Genomic DNA, 24,141 nt, shown 5'->3' with positions numbered 1-24,141 from the left:
TGATACTCCTCTTCCTAGAGGTTGGAGGAAGGAGGATGCTACTTCAGCGGAGGTAGTGGATGCCACTGTTTATCGACAGTTGGTGGGGTCGCTTATGTATCTGGTCAATACAAGACTCGATATTTGCTATGCAGTTAACCAACTTTCACAAGCTATGGTTAAGCCAACCAAGCTCTTCTAGAAGGTAGGCAAGCATGTATTGCGTTATCTCAGAGGCACATCGGGATATGGATTGCGGTACAGACAGGAGGATGAGGTGAAGCTATGTGGCTTTACGGATTTAGATTGGGCAGGGAGCCCAACGGACAGAAAGAACACATCTGGAGGGATCTTCAGTATTGGTTTGATAGCAGTTTCTTGGTACAACAGGAAGCAGAGATCTGTGGCACTTAGTTCAGCAGAGGCCGAGTATATGGCAGCAAGTTTGGCTGCATGCAAGGCTATATGGATGAGAAAGATCTTGGTCGGGTTGTTCGGGTCACACTTGGAGCCTACTATGATTTATTGTGATAACTAGAGTTGCATTAAACTCTCGGATAATCCAGTATTTCATGATAGATCCAAGCACATCGACATCAGATACCATCATATCAGAGATTGTGTGCAGCGGAGAACCATGTTACTTTCATACATTCCCACGGAGGATCAAGATGCTAATATCTTGACGAAGGCGCTCACCAGGAGCAAATTTGAATACCACAGAGGCAGGATAGGGGTTGCAGATAATCCATATCTTGTTGAGAGGGAGTGTTGAAAATGCAACAAGATGATGGAGCTTAGTGAAGAGAAGTCGCCTTCACTAAGTGGGCCCGCAGGCTATTTTTGGCGCAAAGTCTATTTTTAGACGATGTCTATTTTTGACATATGGATCATGGTCTATGAGTTGTAGGATGCTATTTATGGATGATTGTTCATATTGGTAAAAATAGATGGACCTCTATTTTTAGACATATGGGCAGAGTCTATTTTTAGACTGCCAGTCAAAAAATAGAACAGTGGAATATTATTAGCTCTTAATAATATTTGGACTATAAACATTATCTTATTCTCTTGCAGCACTTCAGTTTGAGCTACAGATGTGGCACATGCAACTGCCAGAAGGAAATATGCTTTTCCTATGGGTTAGTTGAGCTATTGAATGATGGACTTCAGTTAGAACTCAAGTGATTGAGTTTGGTGGAGTTGATTGAGGAGATGATGGAGTTGTGTTTAGTTTGACTCAGTTGAACTAGTTCTATTTAGTCTAACTGCCAAATACACTAGTGATGAGTGATGTGAATTAATTATTAATTAATTCACTAATTATTAACTCGTAAATCAACTAAAGAATACATCAGTTAACTCAGTGCATGGACAGTTCAGTGGAGATAAGTGTTAGAGGTGGGTGAAAGGGTGAGACTACTATCAGTTGTGACTATAGATGTGCATGAGATTTGCACAATCATTGATTAAGACTGCCAATGAGGATTGCGGAGTACAAGCAAAAGGGAATTCGAACTTTGATTGCGCAGTAGAGGCAGGCAAACAGTGGAGGAGATTTGAACTCGTGACTTGTTTAGATCTGAGCTAGTTTTGTGTGTAGCATGTGGAGATAGTACTGAGTACTTGTGAGGAGTATTGTACTATGTATTGTTAGACGTTCTCTATCATTATAATATACAGATAGTTGAGGGTTTTCAGCTGTATGCTTTCCCCATTACATACTGTGTTGATATGTGTGATTGATGTTTCAATGTGCGCATGCGATTGTTTTTTTTTAATTCTGCAAATTGATGATCAATGGTAGAGGAGGTTATGTATTATGCATGCATTCCACAAACACTGTATAATCAAGATAATCTTTGTGAATAAGTGTTATATTATTCAAATTTCTACATTTTTAAAAAAAAATCCTAATGCTCAAACAACTCACCCATTTTCTAAGCTAACTCCAACTTCTCTAAATAATGACAAGTAAGGATCATCCATTCAAGTTTCAAGAAAGAAAAATAAGCCACAAACTAGGAGGACTCAACCCATCATCAATCCTAAGTCATGCCCACTTACTCCCTCCAGTAACATATTTGGAGAAACAAAATCCCCAGAGGAAGAAATTAAGGATCTGGCCAAGAAAGATTCTTAAGAAAACAACTCAAAGAATCAACCTGGATTCCATCTAGTGCCCCCATTTGACCCATCAATATCAAATCAACTGAAAATAGAGAACATCACTCCCCATAATGAGGATGAGATCCCAATTGGGGATAATATTTAAACTTCACAAGAAAAGGAGTCGGTCTTAGAATAAAGGATTTATAAGTTGGAAAGGAGAAAGAGGAGAGAAATCATCCTTCTACCTCTCTTTCTTCTACTGTTGTTTAAAAAGAAATCATATTCCTCCCCTCTATTAACAAGAGGAAGAAAATATCGCAAAAAAAAATCTCCAAAATTTTGCTCCCAACAATCTCTGGACACCCTTGGATCTAATGGGGGTTGGTTCCACTCTAATCTTAGACATGTTTTGTTTTACATTATTTTGTGCACAATTTGTAAGAATATACTCTTGTACTTAGGAAGCAATAAGATTAAGTTATATAAATTTTAGTGTTGGATCCATCCCTTTATCATTTTGATGGGAGGAGGGTTTCTTTTTGTGTTTTGATACGCTTTCTTTTTAGAATCTTTGAAGTAAAAATTCCTTGTGTCATTCTCTCTAATGTATCTTAGTTATCTGCTCCAACTGCATATTTTTTATTAACATAAATTCTCAAGTTATTGTTTAAAAAAAGGATTTCGACAACAACAAATCTAAAAGGTATAGTCAAATCTTACTTTTTAAGTTCCCATCCATCTTCCTCTAGTCTTATTTCTTTATAAATTTATCTTCTTTAGACATTTAATATCAACAAAGGTTAATTGAGTTATCGAGGTGTTGAATGCATTAAGACAATTTCTCTTGGAGTCACACGAATTCATCCTAAAAGGGTACAAATTCTTTCAAATGAATGGTTTTTTTACCAACTGGACTTTCATTCATACAAATATCCCTTAGCTCCTTAGTATTTTCTTCTCTTAAGGTATTAAAAAATACTAAATCTTAAAGCTAAAGTTAGATCTTACTCTTTTTTTTCCTATCCATCTTTCCTAGTCTTCCTTCTCCACATTATTTGCAACACACAACAATCCCCTAACCTTTTTCCACAATAAGATCTCCCATTATAAGCTTACATAACTAAAAGTTATAGCCATTAATTTTTCTATCTCTATTCTTGAAGTGTGTCCCCATTTTCTTTCACACATAAGAATTATTGGTGTAGAGCTCCTACTCAAGATACATTTTCCAATCATAGAAATTTTGAGGTATGAATGGGTCTCCTAAAGAAAATAATATAGAGATCATGATTTTTCAAAGGGAAAAAAATGAAACTATTTTTCTTTTCAATCATATCGCTGACTTATTTCCTTACAAATTTACTCAAATTTCAAGTGTAGGCACTTATTGGATGTGGAATTAAATTCTTCATCCAACGAGTACTGATACTACATACTTTTAATAAACTTATAGAGACACATTAGAAATACATGAAAAAATGTGTTTCTTTTCAAAATTCATTTTCTCTTCACAAAATGAAGTAAACCATAACTATAAACGAAAACCATTGAATAGAAAAAATTATAAATGGTAAAAATATGCAAGCGAAGCAATGTAAACATATTAAGAAACATATGAAAATAATATCACATATAAGGTACACAAGAGTGATTTACTCTAAAATCCCTTAACCAAGAAAATCATAAGACTTAAATTCATACTTCTTTCTCATTATATTGACAAAACAATGCAAAATATAATTACACCAACATGCGTGTTTATTTTGGAATAGGGCTTCCAAAATATTAATTTAATTTTTAATAATTATTAGATGGATGGTAGCGATTTAATCTCCATGAATCTTCTAGAATATTTTTAGTAGTAGTCACCAATGAAAGGTTGAAATTTATCTCAAAAGTAGTTATGTCATTTTTGTCATTTTATTATTGATTAATTAAAAAAAATGATATGAACATGTGTAATCTGAACATGAGTTATGGTTTTTTGGGCATATAGTATTATTAAGCCATGGTATTGGGGTGAATCTCCATGGTTAAGAATCTTGTTACATGTTTTATGTTTAAGTGATATATTAATTCTTTTTATAATTAATAATAATAGTAATTTAAAATAAATTTATAATTTAATTAATTTTACGAGTTTTTTAATCTTGGCATTGTGAGATGCATTATTAGGTAAGTGTTTTGATGCTATTAATTTTTACCTATCATTTAATTTTTATATCTACACTAATATTATGTATTTCATAACATTATTTGAAACCTTAATTTACTCATTAAGTTTAGATTACAATGAATATAAAACTATAGGTCACAAACCACTTGAATGGAGATTCCTAATCCCCCAACCCAAACCACCAACTAGAATTGATAGAACTTCAACCTCTTAATTGTTTCCAAAACACAATCTAACTGGATGCGAAGAATAGAAGACATTTCTGACATATTAATACTCTTTACCAATAATAATGACATATGTCATTGATTCAAGCTTCTAGGCGATGCCAAATTATTTTATAGAAATAAGTAGATTAAGTTTAATAGTATTTATTAATTTTACAAGTTTCAAAATATAGTCTTATTGAAATTTACAAATACAAATCTTAACCATACAAAATAGCAATTTAAAAAAGAAAAAAGGAAAATTAATATTATTATAATATTATAACATTACAAATCTATGGGGTGTTGTGTGTGGAGCATGATTGTTCAGAGGTCTTTGTTTCAGCCAGATGTATACCCCAGGAAGTTTGTACACCCCTCCACGCGGGGGGGTGCAGGGGGGACTTGTCCCCCCCGCGGGGATCCAGGGGGGGGGCAATCCCCCCCGGCTAGGGGGTCCGGGGGCCAGCGGTCCCCCGGCGGGGGCTCGGGGGCAGCGCCCCCAAAGCTAAAAACAAATGTAAAATTGCCTTGTAAAAGTATAGTAATTTCTAGTCAATCTGGGCCGTTCATTAGGCAGATGATCTGACGATAGAACTTATGTTTAGTTTAGGTTTTTTTGCCCTAGAAGGCACCCCATCTCTTTGTATGAGGGCATTGTATTGGAGGCTGAGATATAGATGTGTATTCTGTGAGCGATAAACTGAGAGGTGAGACTGTGAGAGAAAACAAAGGATATTACAGCGGATTTGCTGTAGGTTGTGTTTCTTCATTTTGCTAGATAATAGAAAGGAAGGACTGGCTGTTCGGGGTGGACGTAGCCCAAACTGGGTGAACCACGTATATCTGTGTCTCTCTTGTTTTATGCGTTCTCTGTGTTTATATTTCTGCAATATTTTATGTGTTCCATTGCTCCGTAATATATAATTTTCTAACATGGGGCAACTCAATTAGCAATTGTCTTCATACGAAGTACTATGTAAATCAAAAGATTCAAAATTTGAATCCCTCATGGATCAAACTAACAAAACAAACTAAAAAAATAAATTAAATTAAATTTCACTTTAAAAGATATTTGCATTTTAAGAGATTTGATCCCTCTAAACTAATTTTAATTATTCAATATTATATAATTTTATTAAATAAAATAACACTATATTACATCATTATTTTTCATATTTTTATAACAATCATTTTTTATATTTATTTTCTCGCATTATAGATAAAATATTTATCAACATTTCATAACATAATTTTTTTTCCCTGAAGAAAAATCGTAATTTTATTCAACCTGAGAAACAAGGAAAAAATTACTTTCTTAGATACCCAGTAACATTAAAACATATTAGCCAAAAGCCTTACAAAAAATTGAGCACAAGTCTCCAATAAGCACTTCCAAAAATCAGAGGTCCCCATAAAAAAAATAAACCAGGACGAAAGCCCAAAAAAACACAAAATAAAAACAATTACATTTTGGGGCTAACTGTAAGGACACTTAACTACCCTTTTCTACCTTTCCTTTTCTCTACTTTTCTCTAAAGTCCTTGATTAGGAGTGAGATTTACAATTGCTATTTAATTCTCTTCCAAAGTTTCTATTTGTTTCTTTGTTGCCTGAGGCCTCTTTTACAGAGTCTGATCTCTCAAATGCATGGGGGTCTCTTAATTCCTCCCATCCATAGGAGGCACTTTGATCTATTGTATTGGAACTATGGATGTTTCGAATTCCATCATTTGCGTTCTTTGAGGAATTGATCCCTTCTTCTCAACCCCTCCATCCAAGGGTGCTCCTTGTGGATTCTGAGCATCTGTAAGATTATTCGTTAATCCATCATCCTCTTTAACTGAGGGAATTTTCTCTTGAAACTGCTAACCATTTGGGTTTTGGGGTTGTTTCTTTTTTCTTTTTTGGGTATTTCTTTTCTTTTAGAAACAAATTTTGTAGATGTCTAGTTTGAAGACAGATACAACATTGGAAAGTCCTATTTTCAAAATATAAATGTCAGGTCCACTGAATACTATCATGAATCAAGTGGATTTGATCTTGTAAACCCTTACTTTGGTATACTTCCACACAGATCCTAGCAAAGGTAAAAATTCCCTTTGACGGTCTATCCATATCTTCCTTTACATAGTTCCCCAAGTAAATTCCAATTCCTTCTAAAACTTGGTGGTGCCAAGAAGGAAGAGGAAGGTTGTGTAATCTGATCCAAAATGACATTTTGGAGATCATCTTTGTGTTGGCATCAAACCCAAGAAACCAGTGGTTATAAAGAGAACTGTGTTGCCCCAGGACCACTGACTCTCATTTAGGGCATAATGCACATCCTTCTCAGTAGCAAATTGTACAACAACAAGATACCCTTGGAGAATAAATGGAATTCACAATTGGAGAACCAATATGTGCATATCCATTGATGTAGATCTTATGGTTTTGGACAAAAACTATTAAATCTACAAAATGAATGCTTGGGATTGGAGGGTAGAGAACCATTCTGTAACTTGTGGAATATTTACTGGCATTACTAGAGCCTGTTTCATTTGTGCCGCATTATAAGGTCCAGGAATATTGATATTTGGATCAGATTTATTTTGTCATTCAACCTTTTTCTACACCTGGTAGCCTCAAATTAATTATAATAGAGGAGCTTCATTTAATGCAGTAATCTTGTAACATGAGGTCATCTTGCAGAGATATACCTACATAAATTATATTTTGAAACTCCTTCCTGATACCCAGTCTCTACTGGATTTTCTGCTTCAGATTAAGTACCAAATTCAGAGACGAGACCATTATGAGGATCCATTCCCCCTCTAGGGTTTTCACAAAAAATTGAAAAAATCCCCTTCTTTCATATTATAAAAAAAAACCATCACAAGCGATCTCTTAACCCAAATTGATCCTCTTACCACTACCCATGAGGGACAAAGGATTTGAGGGACTGCAAGAAGTCCCTTGAGAATTTGTGGCATAGATATCCATTGCGTTGACAGCCTACAATAAAAAGAAAAGCAAAGACATAATACAATGGATCTACACGTTCCACAGTGATCCCAACCAAAAGATACCAAACTACCCTCATGGGAATACTGTTGTTATGAATATAATTATGTAAAAGTAATAAATATAAGTTATAAATAATATGTAAATAAGTAATAATTAGTTAAACAAAGAGGCATGTCTAAGGATATATGATTGTTCATAAAGGGTACTTACCTGGCTATATATACAGGACCCTCACTTTCATTTATATAATCATTTTTATTCATACATATTAATATACATTCTTGTATCCTAAATGGAAGTTTACATATTCCAAGTCTTCTGGAGTATTTAACATGAAGAACGAACTTTTTTCATACCATTTGGTATTAGAGTAGTTCTATTCTCTAACCGCCCCACTGTTGCATAGAGCCACGCTCTTCGATCCAGGATTTTGGCCAACTTTGTTTCCGTTGAAGTGTTTCACTACAAGATTTTGGAGGTTCTCCATTTTCACTATTAGGCCCTTGGACGCTTTATATATATATATAGCATGCTTGAGTCAGAGGCAATCTAGGATGGGTGACCTCTCGGGAAGTACTGGTTACTAGGTGCAAGCTCTGAAAGTGATGATTGATGCTATGTGATTCATTTCACTAAATTCAATCTCACTTCTTCACCTTTGTGAGCATCACCCGATGTAATGAGTGCTAAGTGGACTATTCAAAAATCTTGAGAAATTAGTTAGTTACGACTACCTTTCATGGAAATGGTCATAGATGAATGACTTTCTTAATGCAATTGAATCCCAAAAATGATATCTAATATAATGCACTATGAAATCCCCTCAATACTTAAATACAAAAGAGTGAAGGGAGCTCTACTTAAATGGTTCATGAGGCACAATACTTGCTAAGGTTTTGTAAATGGGGTAGCAAGCTAAGTGGACTTGATTGTGGGGAAAATTCCATAGTTAAGCATGCTTGAGCCAGAGGCAATTTGGGATGGGTGACCTCCCAGGAAGTCCTGGTTACTGGGTGCAAACCCTAGAAGTGATGATTGATGCTATGTGATTCATTGCACTAGTTTCAATCCCACTTCTTCACCCTTGTGAGCATCACCTAATGCAATGAGTGCTAAGTGGACTATTCAAAAACCATGATAAATTAGTTAGTTACGACTACCTCTCATGGAAATGGTCATAGATGAATGACTTTCTTAACGCGGCTGAATCCCAAAAATGATATCTAATATAATGCACTGCGAAAGCCCCTCAATATATATATATATATATATATATATATATATATATATATATATATATATATATATATATATATATATATATATATATATATATATATATATATAGATATAGATATAGATATAGATATAGATATAGATATATAAACCAAAGTAAAAAAAATTATAAAAAATTAAGGTATTAGAAAAAGAAACAAAAATCGAAAGTTAAAAGAAAAAAAAGTAAAAAAAAAAAACGATTATACAAAAAAACTATAGGGAAAATTATATAGCCAATATATATTTATAAAAAATATATATAAAAAAAACTTACCTCCACAACGAAAGCACCAACATAGCACCACAGTCGACCAGCACTCTGTAGCACCAATGTAGCACCACAGTTGACTAACAGCCGCATGTATAGCCATCATCCAACCATTATTTCGTTGTTTTGTCCATCCCTGCACTAGCATGCTGCAAACTAATTGTTCCGTCACTGGCTCACGTTCATAGTCACCTTACCGGTTCTTAGCACACTACACCGCAACATAATCTACAACCATTCCCTTCGACCAACACGCTCCGCCAACACTACAATCCAATTCATCTGATAGTCCCTGTTGCCAATTGTGCAATCATCCAACAACAATTGCCCCCTCATATGCTTAGCCATCACTTCATTATCTATTCCAGCGACCATCATTATCACAGTTGTCATATGCTCCTGTAACCCCACCCGCACATATGCCAATGTATTTTCACTCTGATGTACTAGTCATGTGGCCTTCACCACATACCACCACATTTGTCTCTGCAAACATCCACCTACTTTTAGCGTCAATGTCATCTTGTTCTCTTATCACCGACCCTGTTGTCCCCTCCAACCATCACACTAGTCTCTAACGTCTGATCCTGGCCATTGCAGATGTCAAATACTTATTATATAATTTATAATTTATATAATAGTTTATGATATAATTATTACATACATATATTAAAATTAAAAAATCAACAGTCTGAAAAAAGGAGGGTTATATTCATAAGAATTACAAGTGGATGCAATAGAAATAAAAGAAAAAGATTTGTTTCATAAAAAATTGAGAAGTTATAAAAGTTTATAGACATATATACATACATAGATATATATATATATATATGTATGTATGTATGTATGTATGTATGTATGTATGTATGTATGTATGTATGTGATATTTTATAAAGGTAGTTGATTAAAAAGTTTGAGATATATTATTAAATCACTAAAAAAGAGATATATTATTATTTAAAAAATAATAATAATAATTAAAAGTTTTGAATATATATATATATATATATATTATTCTAAATAATAAAAAAGGGGTATCTTTAAAAACCTAAGGTCGAGAGAAATGGAGTCTAGATCGGAAATGAAGGCTGAAAGATTCCCAGAAACTTTATATAATAATTGTGCTTTAGTGTTATTTAAAGTAAAAGGAACTTTTGCAGGAAAAGATGTTAGTATCTCTATTTCGCATGCTGAAAATAAAATTTATATAAGACCTAAAATCACAAACCAATTGGTGATTCCTGAGTTAAATATAATCGAAAAACTAGACTTCTTGGACAAAAAACAATACGAAATAATTGATTTATAGTGAAATAGTGGAGATTATACATTTATATCGCAATTTTCTATTCAATCTCTATGGAATGATCAAGGTGATATTTTCTAGGATCACCATGGATGGAAACTCTAGGTTCCTTCATCCCAAATACAAAAAAAGAAGTTTTTAACATTTTCCTACAGGAAGAAAAAATAACACTCTATGATGTTACACTAAAAACAAATTCAGTAACACCAGAAGACATACAAGATATTTCAAAAATAAATTTTCAAGAAGAAAAAAATTACTACAAAATATGCAAGGAGAATTTGATAGGATCATCACTGACAAAAATGAAGAAGTTTCTTGGCTTAAAGACCATAGTGAAAAATTATTGACACAAATTAAGAAGCTTAAGAAGGACAAAAAGTCATTAGAAAACAAGGTACAACAACTTATCGAGAAGGAAACATCAAATGTAGAAATTCAAGTTGACGAAAAGATAACAAATACCGATCCAATCAATATCACAACTCAAGAAGAGGACAAACTAGTTGAAGTGAACATGTACTCAGAAGTTGTAGTTCCAACAACAAAAGAATCAAGTGAAGATCTAGAAATTAATCGTTCAACTTCCATAATTAAAGGAAATTAGGTGCTTCAAATAAATCAAGAAAACTACACAAACAAGATAAGGGAAAATCAATTCATTAGAATTCCTTACCGACATCCGAATCACAAGAGTAGATAATCAATCAAGCTACATATTTAGAACAGAAACAACAAACTAATGTTCCAAAGAATACGAATGTAAGTGCAATCCACTCATGTGATAACAATTCATCAAAAGTTTCCAGTTACTGCAAGATTCGACAAAAGATTAATTTAGGATGGTCCAATCTCTTCTTAGTGTGACAGTTTTGTTTGTCACTTATAGGATCATATCAACTTTTATTAAAAAAGATGGCTATTCTGAGACAAGAAGACATTCATAGTAGAAAAAGAGATCAAGTCCTTTCATCAACAAGCTTTGAGGACAAATATTTTTAAAGAGGAAAGCAATGTTATGAATATAATTATGTAAAAGTAATAGATATAGATAATAAATAATATGTAAAAAAGTAATAATTAGTTAAACAAAGAGACATGTCTAAGCAGACATGACTGTTCATAAAGGGTACTTACCTAGCTATATATACAGGGCCCTCACTCTCATTTGTATCATCATTCTTATTCATACATATTAATATATATTCTTTTATCCTAAATGGAGATCTACATATTCCAAGTCTTCTGGAGTATTTATTGTGAAGAATGAACTTTAATCGTTCCAAATGTTCTCGAGATTTGAGTAGATATGTAGCACAACTATTTTCAGATTGGCTTTTCTGTCAATGCCTGACTAAAACTCACCAACATCATAATTGTTTCCTGCATGGAACCTATCAGAAAACACCTTTAGGCCAAACAGATTTGGCTTGTAGGCTCGACAAATGTACAAATCAACACCATTGTGGTTGCTCAGAGAAAAAAAATAGAATGGATCTTGACGACGACAACCAAATCCCTACATGCATAAACCGTATACATTGAAGATCCAATTGGAACAAAAATCACCTTCCAAGTCCCTCCTCTTAATTCTATAACTTAAGTTTGTTATATAGTAATTTGCTTTATTATTTTTAAAACTACTATTTTGTATCTTTTAAATTTTTTAAATTTTGTATATTTAAATTATTTAAATTAAATAATGTAAAAAATACTAATTTCAATATTTTTTCTTTTCAATACAATAATTTTTAAAATTTAAATTATTATTTTCTTCTCGAGGAATTATTATTAACAGAGCTTAACTCGGAGAGTGTCAAAGAAAATTGACCTCATAACCTCCCATTAAAGAAGTGTTTTTGAAACTATTTATTATTATTATTATTTACATTCTAATAATTAAATATTTATTTAAACATACACACACACAGATATATATATATATATATATATAATTTAAATTATTAATATATATTTTAACCAAACCATTCACCTTATATAAATTTATTGTACATGGAAAATATTAAATCCAAAATAGTGAAACAATATAACAATTATTACTATTTATTAATCACTATTTTTATGATTTATAGTAATTGAATATTTAATATAAATAATAAATAATATGAAAATAAAATAATTTAAAAAATCAATATCAAATTATTATTAATTATTATTATTATGATGAAAGACATTAACATTATATATATATATATATATATATATATATATATATATATATATATATAAATAAAAGAAATGATTTTTTTTCACGATTATTTTTATGGTTAATTTTAATCAAAATTCAACTGATATTTTTAAAAACTTGAGTTTAAATTGTTTAATCTGCATAATTCGAGTGTCCCACGGTGCTGAATCGATTTATGCATTCAAAAATGTATTTTAAATAACAAAAAAAAATTGAAATTGTATTGCTCGATTTTGGTGAATTTCGGTGGAAAAGGTTATTTTGTGTATATTATTATTATTATCCAATTTTAAGGCCACGACCAAGCCAAACACCACATTGGTGTATGAGACCCCCTTATTTGTGGGACAAGGGACCCACCTCCATTTAAATTGTTTAATATGCATAATTCGAGTGCCCCACGGGTTTTTCAAGATGTTGAATCGATTTATGCATTCAAAAATGTATTTTAAACAACAAAAAATCTTGAAATTGTATTGTCGGATTTTGGTGAATTTAAGTGAAAAATACTATTTCATGTATATTATTATTATTATTATCCAATTTTAAGGTCATGACCAAGCGAGACACCACATTGGTGTATGAGACTCCCTTGTTTGTGGGACAATAGACCCACCTTCGCACAATGATTTGACTCCTAAGTCTACAAAGACATACATACTTTACCCCCTCTAGTTTTGACCCTCTGACCTCTTAGGAGGAAACACATGCTCTTATGTAGATATATAATCAATGGATATTTCTCTCATACTCACTTTTATTAATAATTAATAATAAGCCAACCAAACCATGTTACAACTCACTTAGTCCATCCTCCTCATTTATCTATGAAACATCCTCTAAATCCATATATCATTATGTTGCTTAACCTTTCTAATACTTTGATACCACGTGAGTGTGCCTAATTGTTAAGATCATGTGTTTCCTCATAAGAGGTCACAAGTTCAAAACCAAAAAGGGTAGAGTATGTATTCTTTCATAAACTTAGTAGGCAAATCATTGTGCGGATACACCAATTTGGTATCTGGCTTGGCCGTGACCTTAAAATTAGAAAATAATAATAATAATATCATATTGGCTTTTTAACTTTTTGAGATATTTTAGATAAAAATTAAAAATATATTACTAAACACCTTCTTAAGAGGGAACATAAAAACCTCTCATTTAAAACAACTTACCATTCATAAAACATTTCACGATTCTAGGGAAAATGTCAAAGACATACACAAATCATGTTGATATTGATTAATGTTTTATCTAAATATTAAAATATAAAATTATTATTTATTAAAAATATTATACATTGAATTTAAAACCATTTATTATTACAATAAATTTATAGAGTAAGAAATTCCTAAAATTATTATTTATTAAAAATATTAATATAAATATTATATTGAATTTAAAACCATTTATTATTACAATAAATTTAAAAATAAGAAATTTCTAAGGGATAGCTCAATTTGTTGAGTTATTGTTGTTAAATATGTGGCCTATCAAAAGGTTATGGGTCAAATTTCTTTATTAAGAAGTCATGGGTCAAATCTCTTTGACACCTTTAAACACCTTCTTAAGAAGGAACATAAAAACCTCTCATTTTACAAAACTTACCATTCATAAAACATTTCACTAAATGCCAATTCTAATGATATGAAAATGTCAAAAGCATACCCCAAAATTATTATTTATTAATTTAAAACCATTTATTATTACAATAAATATATAGAGTAAGAAATCTCAAAAGGATAGTTATTGAAATATATACATGATCTATATTTTTTTAAAATTTAAAAATATTTTCTTTAAATAATAAAATTATTCACCTTATTTTTAAGTTATAATGTATCATTTTAAAATATTAAAATCCATATACATAATAGTTGTTTTTAAATTTAATAAGAAAATTATATATGATCTAAGAATTTTTATTTTCTTTTATGGTTAAATTATTTAGCAACTAACTAGGCCATTTAAGTTGTCAAAATCACTTAGGAATAACATTTTGCATTTAAGTTGTCAAAATCACTTAGAAATAACATCTAGCATGGACCACACCAACACTTAGCATGAGTAAGTTTTTAAACCCACTAACTTTTTAAACCCACTAACTTTTTAACCACATATCCAGTAAATTGTAAAAATAAAATTATTAAAACTATAAAACAATTTAATTTTAAAACTTTCACCCACATAAAATATAATTCTTTTATTTAAAAATAATAATTAAAAAACCAAATAATTTTTAAAAAAATTATAAAACATAAATTATAAATTATACGATACATTAATCTGCGATGTAAAATACCATACAAAATACCATACATTAATATCCAAAAATGATATAAGAACTGCGCATAATCTTGAAACAGCATCCTTTTCCATCTTAGCTTCAAACTAAACTTCCTTCTAGGAAAAAAAACAATATTATTACAAAATATCACATCCTTGACGAGCTTCTTATCTTGCTAAGACATAGCTTTCCTTAATCTCTTCTCTATAGAATTACCTTCAAGATCGTCACATGTCCACAAAATTAGATACCTTATTGTTTTCGTTGACATTCGATTTCACTATCTCTAGGCTTCAAATTTTTACCGAAACCAGAGATATATCTGGATGAATGCTCTTTCTTAAAGTTGGTGGACATTGGTTTACAAACCTATCTGATACGTTCAGCATGGCACTCCGAATTTGGCATTTGGCTTGTGATGTTTACTTTGAGGCTGGCATTCGGAATTGGCATATAGCTAGTTACGTTTGCTTTGTTCAGGTTGGTTGATATATGGTTTGTGCTGTTTGCTTTGTTAAATCTGGTTGACATTGGTTGACAGAAAATACGTATGTTACTAATTTGTTATTTCTTTCAATGGTGATATGTTATTTCTTTCAATGATTATAATAACAAAAATAACATTGCCATATTGAATTGTGAAATTAGTTAGTAATTAGGTCAACTAGGCCGGGCTAGCTTGGACCCTTACACAAGGCTAAGTAGAAATTTGAACCAACAAAGTAAAGTAGTAAGAAATGTTTTAACAGTAAAATCTATAACCATATGGCCAACTAAACTATACCTTTAAATATATATATAACTAACAAAGCAGTAAGAAATGTTTAAGGGCAAACTCAATTACTATATGGCCAACTAAACACATACATATATAAATAATAAAAAGAGAAACGATTATATATAATAAGAAAAGAGACGAAGACTTAGATATATGGAGATAAAGAAATCTAAATATTTTGACATTTAAATGTGCAGACTGTTGTATTGTAACCCATCACGTCTTCTGGGAAAGTGGAAAAATATAGCAGAAATGGTAAAACTAGACGCCCTTTCCACATGTATATTCAAGCAAGGAAATAATTGTCTCTTAACTGGAAATAAAACTCTGCAATAGCAGATATTTAACAGGCAAGAAGTAAGCAAATATTTTGCTAAATTTTTCATGGATCGAATATTTATTGCTTCACAAAACATGCTTTGGTATTTATTATATCCGCAAAAATCAAACATGCTTTGGTTTTGTTGGTGTGACTTACAGCAAATTCCACTGAAATGTGTAAAGGTCTAATTCTTAAGCATGGTATTTATTATATCCGCAAAAATTGAAGTTTTGTTGTTGTGATTTACAGCAAATTCCACTGAAATGTGTAAAGGTCTAATTCTTGGGAATAGATTCCGATAAAAAAAAAGTACTCATTTGGAAACGTGTTCCTTTCCTTCCAAGCTTAGACCGTGGTCATATGCTAAGCGCGGGTTTTAGCCTTTCTGCGCTTGAATGCAGTAGCAGTAGACTGGAGGTCTTGGTTGGCTATTATCTCAGAAACAGATCGAGAACGGGGCTTGCTCCTTTCGTCTATTTCCACATTTATTTTTTTCCTGGAGTTCCTCTTCTCCCACGAAACCCTATCCGGCGACGGAGTAGGATCGGAAGATCGCTTGCTATCTGACGCACTGGAGAATTCACGGAGACTATATACAGCATCATACAAGGAATTTGTTAGCATTTCCTCTACTAAATCGAGGCTTCGGCTGCTTAACTCCATCAGCTGCGCTGCAACATCCTTCTCTTCGTCTGTCAAATGTTCCTTATTTTTCTCAAGCTGTGAGCATCCGCCATCACCATACCCCTCGGATTCACGCGGCAACCTTGAATACATAGAAAAAAATTAAAAAAAACATTTAATAGGGAAAAATCTTAAATTGGAAGAGTTCGGAGACCGGATTGTATGAAGTTTAAAGAATGGAGCTTAAACTAAAGGGAAAAGGTAAGGAACACGCGGATTATCATAAAACTAAACATAACACTCAATTTTGGTATTTATTTCAAAAAATTATGCTAGTTCTCAAATTTTACATCTGCGCGAAAGAAACAAGCAAAATGCACAACTGTTTAAATTTTATGAAGAGAAAGCAAATTTTTTTTAAACTTTCGGTTAAATCACAGAAAAACTAAGTGAAGCAGGCTAAAAATTAAGATGAAGGAAAATATTAATTGACCTGTGATCGCTTTGATGAACATGAGGACAAAGATCGCATGGAAGCACGACCTTTAAATGAATATCGTCTTCAATTCGAGGAAAACTACAAAGATTTTGAAATTCAGAAACTTTAACACATATGCCATGGCGGATTTCTTCCTGCAGTTCGCTTGTTATCCACGGCATCTTCTAATTGATATTTTGTCCTCTAAACCAATGATTTATTCACCGGAACCGAAACTTTTCCGTGAAGCGTCCAACACTGTTTTTTTCAGATGCGGAATCCACTCCGATCTTTGAAAGGCGCCTTTTTTCTATCCCTCACACTGACGAGGTCGATGTTACCATTTCAGGTATCTCTACCTGCACATAGGTGACTGAAATTCAAGATATTTCTGATGAATTTATTTATTTATTGATGCCTGGAATATTTGTTTATTGTTTTTCAAAATATTCATGATTACAGCTGTCGATTCAAATTTAAAATGGATGTTGGAATGACTTTTGTTGAATGAGTCATCGGCTTACTTTTATAATTACAAATATAATTTCCGGCTCTTTAATTAAATCAAAGATTGATATTAAGGGTCTAAGTGATTCTCTCAAGACTGCGAAATGGCTCAGTGAACACTCGAACGGGTAAAATCACAATTTCTGTCAGAAATCATGAGCACAAATCTGATTTAACCATAATTATCAGCAAAATACTAGATATATTTTTAAAATTATATATATATATATATATAGATATATAGATATATATATATATATATATATATATATATAATTATTGCACAATAATTATCAACTTTACATTTTTTATATATATTTTTCATTATTTGCACCTTTTCAGAGAATTTTACCACCACCTCTAGTGGGCAATGATAATGAAAGAACAGAAGAATTTAGGAGTCATACCTGCTATCGATTATGGATAAGAGAATTTAGGAAAGTGATATTTTTTTAATTAAAAAAAATAAGAACCCTTCAAAATATATTATTAAGTACATATTTTTATGAGGTATATACTTTTATATGTACTTTATATTTATATATAAAAAGTACATATTTTTATTAAATATATTTTTATATACACTTTATATTTATATGAAAATTATAAACATGAAGTACACATTAAAAGCGAGTAATAATTCTTCATCAGATTCATATATATATATATATGAAAATTATGAATATGATATATACTTCAAAAGCAATTTATAATCCCTTTTCAGATTCATAATTCTTTAATCTCAATAATTTTATTTTTATTAAACATTTAAAGAATTTCCTATAACATTTTTTTAATATTTATATGGAAAATGGCTTTTTCCAATTGGGTGTAATGTACATTATGAGAGAGTATTGTTAACTTATTTTTAAGAAGTAATTAGTTCAAACCTCATTTTAAATAGCAAATGTACACTTGAATGTTATGTGTAGAGTTGCGATAATTGACCTCAAATTTATCATGTTAGTATTTTATTAGACACCCGTTTTAATCTAAGTAGTTGCTAAATGGTTTATTATTCTCTTCTCGTGATTTCATTTCAATTCTGGTAAAGGGGTATGTTGGTCTTTTGTGATAAGACTAGAAGGGTAGGCACCCATAGGTCGAGACATCTCAACTATTGACAAGGCATAAGTTATATATATCTAGCTTGAGGGAAATTAGATATACTCTGAGTCATAGTGGTAGACGAAAGGTTTGAGGCCTTATCTAGATAAGTCCAATGAGTTACTGTGCTTGTGGGCTACAGTCCACTTTGATGGTTGATGGGGTTGATACATCTCAACTCTTACTAAGTATTAAGTTATTGCTATATCTAGCTTGTGGGTTGTTGGATATACTCTTGGTGTTATATTGACATACGAAAGGTTTGATAGGTTTGATCTTGGGCCTTATCTAGATTACTTCAGCGAGTTATTGCACCACTGAGCTACAGTCCACTCCAATGCAGTTGAGACGTCTCAACTCTTACTAGGTCATAAGTTATTAGTATATTTGGCTTGTGGGTTGTTACATATATTCTTGGTGTCATAATGGTGGGATGATGGATATATTCTTGGTGTTATTGTGGCAAACGAAAGGTTTTATCTTGGGCCTTGTCCATATTACTCCAGTGAGTTATTGTGCCGCCCCTGGAATAAAGCCACTTCAATGGGGTCGAGATGTCTCGACTTTTGCCAAGTCATAAGTGATTGGTATATCTAGCTTGTGGGTCATTAGATATACTCTTGGTGTTATAGTGGTAAATGAAAGGTTTAGTCTTGGACATTGTCTAGATTACTCCAATGAGTTATCGATTCACTATGATTAAAAAAATGAAAAATACTTATATATATATATATATATATATATATATATATATATATATATATATATATATATATATGCCAAGTTATCCATTTGATTTATATGGCTGATTTTTTTATATAATAAAAAATCATAAAATAAAAATAAAAATATATGAAATCAATTATTGTATTTATGGGTGGTTTTTATAATATTGAGAGGTGTAATTCATTCAATTTTTAACATGGAATATATATATATATATATATATATATATATATATATATATATATATATATAATGGTTTAATATCTACATTAAATAAAATATTTTTGTAAAAAGAATAATTAAAATTAAACATTTTCTTATTCTGTCATATAAATGCTTTCCACATCTTTTTGTGCTTAGTATGAAATTGATACATGACATTTAAAAAAATATTAATAATAAAAAAATTCAATATCTACAATAAATACATATTTCAATATCAACTCGAGAAGTATTCCAAGATCGCCAAAGATATGTTGAGTTAGAAAGTTAGGAAGGTTGATATGCTACACATTCTAAGAGAAAATGCTTCTCATCTTCAACCCTCTTAATATCACAAAGATGTCATGTATTTTCATCCAACTTCATTATGGGAATCCTCCAATACCTAGTTTCACTATGGAGCTCTTAAGAATGTGCTTTTATTCTATCCATGTTGATTTTCTTCTTCACACTGGCCATAACAAAGAGATGCTTTTGACTTTTGATCTTCTAGATTAGGGTTGATCACCTCCTTATAATATGTTAATCTTGTTTTTCCCTCTAAGTCTTTCTCATATAAAAAACTCTCCTTAAATTTTGATGTAATAATATTTTTAATATTATCCTTGTTCTACAATATGATATCTTCCTTTATTCCATAATGATTTAGCTAAGATTGGGCATGTTTGTGTTATCCTCTCTTGAGCACATGGAGGTTTTTGATGGAGTTTGAAGCAATTTTGGAAAGCATCTTGTTTTCCATGTTGGTTAACTTGTTCTTATACATTACATACCTAGTTATAGTGGTTCTCTCCATGGGGCAAATGCTTGCTTCTATGATGAGGATGAGATAGGGTGCATGTCTTTTAATTTTGATATTATAAGTCATACAATTCTTTTGGATCCCCTCTTTCTCCATGAATCTATAGAGAGATTGCATTCCCAATTTTCTTATCCATATAATATAACAAGAGTGAAAAAAGTATCGAAGATGATTTTTCCTTTATCTGATATCTAAAGGTCCTTTGATTTACAATTGTTTCCAAGCCCATAATAAGCTTTCCACTTCCATTTATCTTTTTATCAATACTGCAGTTCAAATTGAGAATGTGATGAATATTAATTCAAAGACATCTAGATAAAGGCACTTCCATCGAGTTGTTTCTGTCATATACAAAAGTATTGTGAGTGATTTTTTTGGACTTAACTATCATACCATTCATTTTGTCATTTTTAATAGTCATACTCATACTCGAGTAGAAATCATGGACCCCTTTCAATAAGAATAATATCATCATCATAAAGATAATGATGACTATACTAGCCAGAATTTGATCGATACAACCTCCTTCTTTGAAAAATTCTTCTGACTTATCAATGGATATGATAAAAATGATAATGAACAATGGAAAACCTTTATTGACTCCTTTATTATAATAATTTCTTCCAACCATTTATACCAACCATTTAAATTGGTTTTATTATTGAGACACTACTCCATAGTGATCCTAAGTGTTATGAGGTGGTCCATAATTGAATGATAGCTCCAAAACTCGACCTAGACATTAAATCTTTTTCCATGGATTTACAACTATATACTAATCTTATTTTCCAAAATAATTCCATACAACTTAGTTAAAGCATGGGCAATCATAATGGTCTTATAATTAGAGGGATTTTTTTTAACCCTACTTTCAGAAATAACTACAATGATGCTTTGTTTTTAAGGTTCAGGGAAGCCTTGCTTGATTGTTAAATTGAAGAACTTGTGTATGTACAAGGGATGATGATATGACCTCCAACTTTTAAGATTTCAACTTGCTAACCTTTTACGTTCTTATCTTTCTCATTTGCAAGCTTCTTAACCCCAAACTCTATGTCATGTATAGAAAAATTTCATCCTTTGTAGAAACTTCACAATGATATTCATAATGCTAAGGGATTCACAAAGATTTTAAGATGGTGATTTTAGTCCTTCAAGGGAATCATATTACTTTCTTTATTTCATGAGTTTAAATTTTCCTCCAATTTTTTTTACTTTGGTGAAAACTTTGTTCTTTCTTTCTATTTATATATCAACTTTTCTTTCATTTTAATTAGGGATTTGTATATATTTATCTCATCAAGTTTTAAAGACTGATTAGAAGCATCCCAAACGGATTTCCTAATAATTTTGCACTTATTATTGTACCAAGGGTGGGTTGTTCTATTCTGCTTTTTACATAACACCTCAATAGAGAGCTTGTCAATGGAACTAGAAAGGGTTGTCACAAAATTATGATAAAAGTCTTCGATGTTTCCTTGTAAGATGGGAGGTTCAATTCACTATTTAAATCCTTTAATAAAAGATAAAAAAAATTGTGAAAAAGTGGGCACCTTTTGTTATAATTTTTTTTTTCAATGGGGCTTTTATGCATGGAAAATTTTAGAGGTAGGGTTAAAGGTCTATGATCATAGTTGGGTTCATGGTTGTTTAAGCGATCAAAATTGTAACAGCCTTGATGAAAATTTTCATGTAATAAAAGTTAATAAAGGCAAAATAATACCACGTTTAAGGGACACTTATTCCAAGCTGAATGTTGGGAAAAGATATCCTAGTGGAAATCACTAGATGTGTGTTTTGGCTAAGGAAAATTGGCAAAGGCTAAGGCAAAGGCATTAAAAAGAAAAAAAGGCATTTTGGCACATTTATTTATGAAAATAAAGGAAATTAGGAGAAAAGTAAGGTGAAAGGTCACAGGTTGCATGTGAGGAGGAAATGAAGGAAAATAATGGACAATGAAGAAATTAGAGGCCTCATTCATAAAAAGGCTTTTGAGGACCAATTCATGGCTTTTGTCAAGTTCAAGTTTGGATCTCTCTCATTATTCTCTCTCTCTCACTCTCTTGGTGGTCGCTTAGATTTTTCTTGGAGCACTCTAATTTTGGATCAAGGAAGGAAAAGCAAGGGAAAGAAATGAAAACAAGGATCAAGGAAAGGAAAGTTAGATCAAGTAGCTTCAGCAAGAATACTTGCAAGTAACATTTTGCATGTGTGATTTCCTAGTTGGTTTGGACATGCATGGATTTGCATGTTGGTATATGATTCTCTTGTTGTTGGTGGCATGGTTTTGCCAAGTTATGACAGTGGTTTTTAGCCTAGCCTTGCATTTTCCTGGATGCCATGGTATGTTGTGATGTTTATTTCGGATTTTGAGCTTTGGTTTGCCGAATGGATTTTGGAATCCAAGGTGGAGGTGGTATCAAGTTCCATTCCCAAAGGCCTAGGAATCCCTTGACCGGTTTTGGCGGGATACACGGTAAAGCCTAAGGGAGATGTATTGGTTTAGGGCCTAGTGATCCATGACTGGATTGTGGTAAAGCTTGAGAGACAAGGAGACGAAAATTCCTCAAGGATAGTGATGGATTCCGAATGACATTCCAAGTTATGTTCGGTTGTGATTGGAGTATTGGTATTCGTGTGATCACAACTTGATGAGGGTGGAGGTGGTTTAACCTCTGGATTCCCTTCATTATTCTTGGATTGGTTGTTCTATAAGATCCCACATTCATGCTTGGAATATGGCACGAGGGTGACTGGCTAAAAGATGTATTTGGTTCAACCATGTCTATGGTCAAGTGGTATGTGGAAGTCCTGAACCTGGTTGGATTTTCCAATGATTAATAAAAGCTAAGTTCTCTTACTTTTACACTGATTTATATGTGGATTTAATGGTTGTCTTATCTCTGATATTTACATGGTTTTATGATGGTTATAAGCATGGTTAAATGACTGGTTCATGTCATGGTTATTTCATGTATTTACTTGTAATTGTTAAATGGATGGATGCAAGACATAATTAATGATGTAGTAATTCAATGGAGAAGGAGGTGATCCTTCTAGTTATGTTTCATACGTTTTTTTAGTCATTTATGCTCTGCCTTGTATCCTAGACCTGTAGGTTACATTGATACCAAGTGTTTGGCATAATGTCAGTTCCGGTTGGGGATGCTCAGCTCTAGTCCTGAGGTTGATTTTGATTGATCAACATTGTTATCATGTCTTTAATGAATTCTGAAGGTTGTAGCAAGTTTTGGGCAGAGGTCGGGATTCTGGGCTAGAAAAGTGGCTTAAATCTCATGGTTGCTGGCACAAAAGTGGAAATTTTGGTTCATAGTCGCTGGCAGGCAGGCCTATGAGAGCGAATCTAGGTTGTTGGTCACTCCCTTTTCCATAGCATGAGAGCGACTATGGCCTAAGAGATCCATAATAAGAGTTGGACCTAGGGACATGTTGTTTGAGAAGCTGACTTATCTCCTGAGAGTTTTGTTGATGATGTTGGATGACTGTGCGTGATGTTCCATCGATTCCACTTCCTTAAGGTCACAAAGGAGGTCGAATCTAATCATAGTAGCCTCTCATCTCATGTTTACCCTGTCATGGTTACTTTAGGTAGACCTAAGAGGGGGTGCTACAGATTGGTATTAGAGTGTGGTTAACCCCTTAGATTGGATGGGGGGTGTGCATTGGTCATGCATGCATGTCATTTGCATGTGTGTATCTTACACTTGTGTTCCATGTGTGTGTT

General features: G+C 32.1%; 1 protein-coding gene across 1 annotated transcript; it reads right to left on the bottom strand.

Annotated features, from left to right (window-relative positions):
* Nucleotides 1-16,083: 16,083 nt before the first annotated feature.
* LOC149205807 (uncharacterized) lies at nt 16,084-17,384 on the bottom strand. Its single transcript, XM_089393564.1, has 2 exons — nt 17,048-17,384; nt 16,084-16,696 (listed from the first exon to the last, which is right to left on the bottom strand). Exons 1-2 carry the CDS (start codon nt 17,212-17,214, stop codon nt 16,294-16,296), a joined length of 570 nt encoding a protein of 189 aa, XP_089249690.1. The 5' UTR covers nt 17,215-17,384; the 3' UTR covers nt 16,084-16,293.
* Between the last annotated feature and the right edge of the window lie 6,757 nt (nt 17,385-24,141).

Source organism: Pinus tabuliformis, chromosome 1_2 (assembly GCF_031772625.1).
Source record: "Pinus tabuliformis cultivar Carrire ecotype Pingquan chromosome 1_2, CPIR1, whole genome shotgun sequence".
Classification (NCBI taxonomy): Eukaryota; Viridiplantae; Streptophyta; class Pinopsida; order Pinales; family Pinaceae; genus Pinus; species Pinus tabuliformis.
Note: the sequence above shows the minus strand (reverse complement) of the source record. Positions and strands in the feature narration are given on the sequence as shown.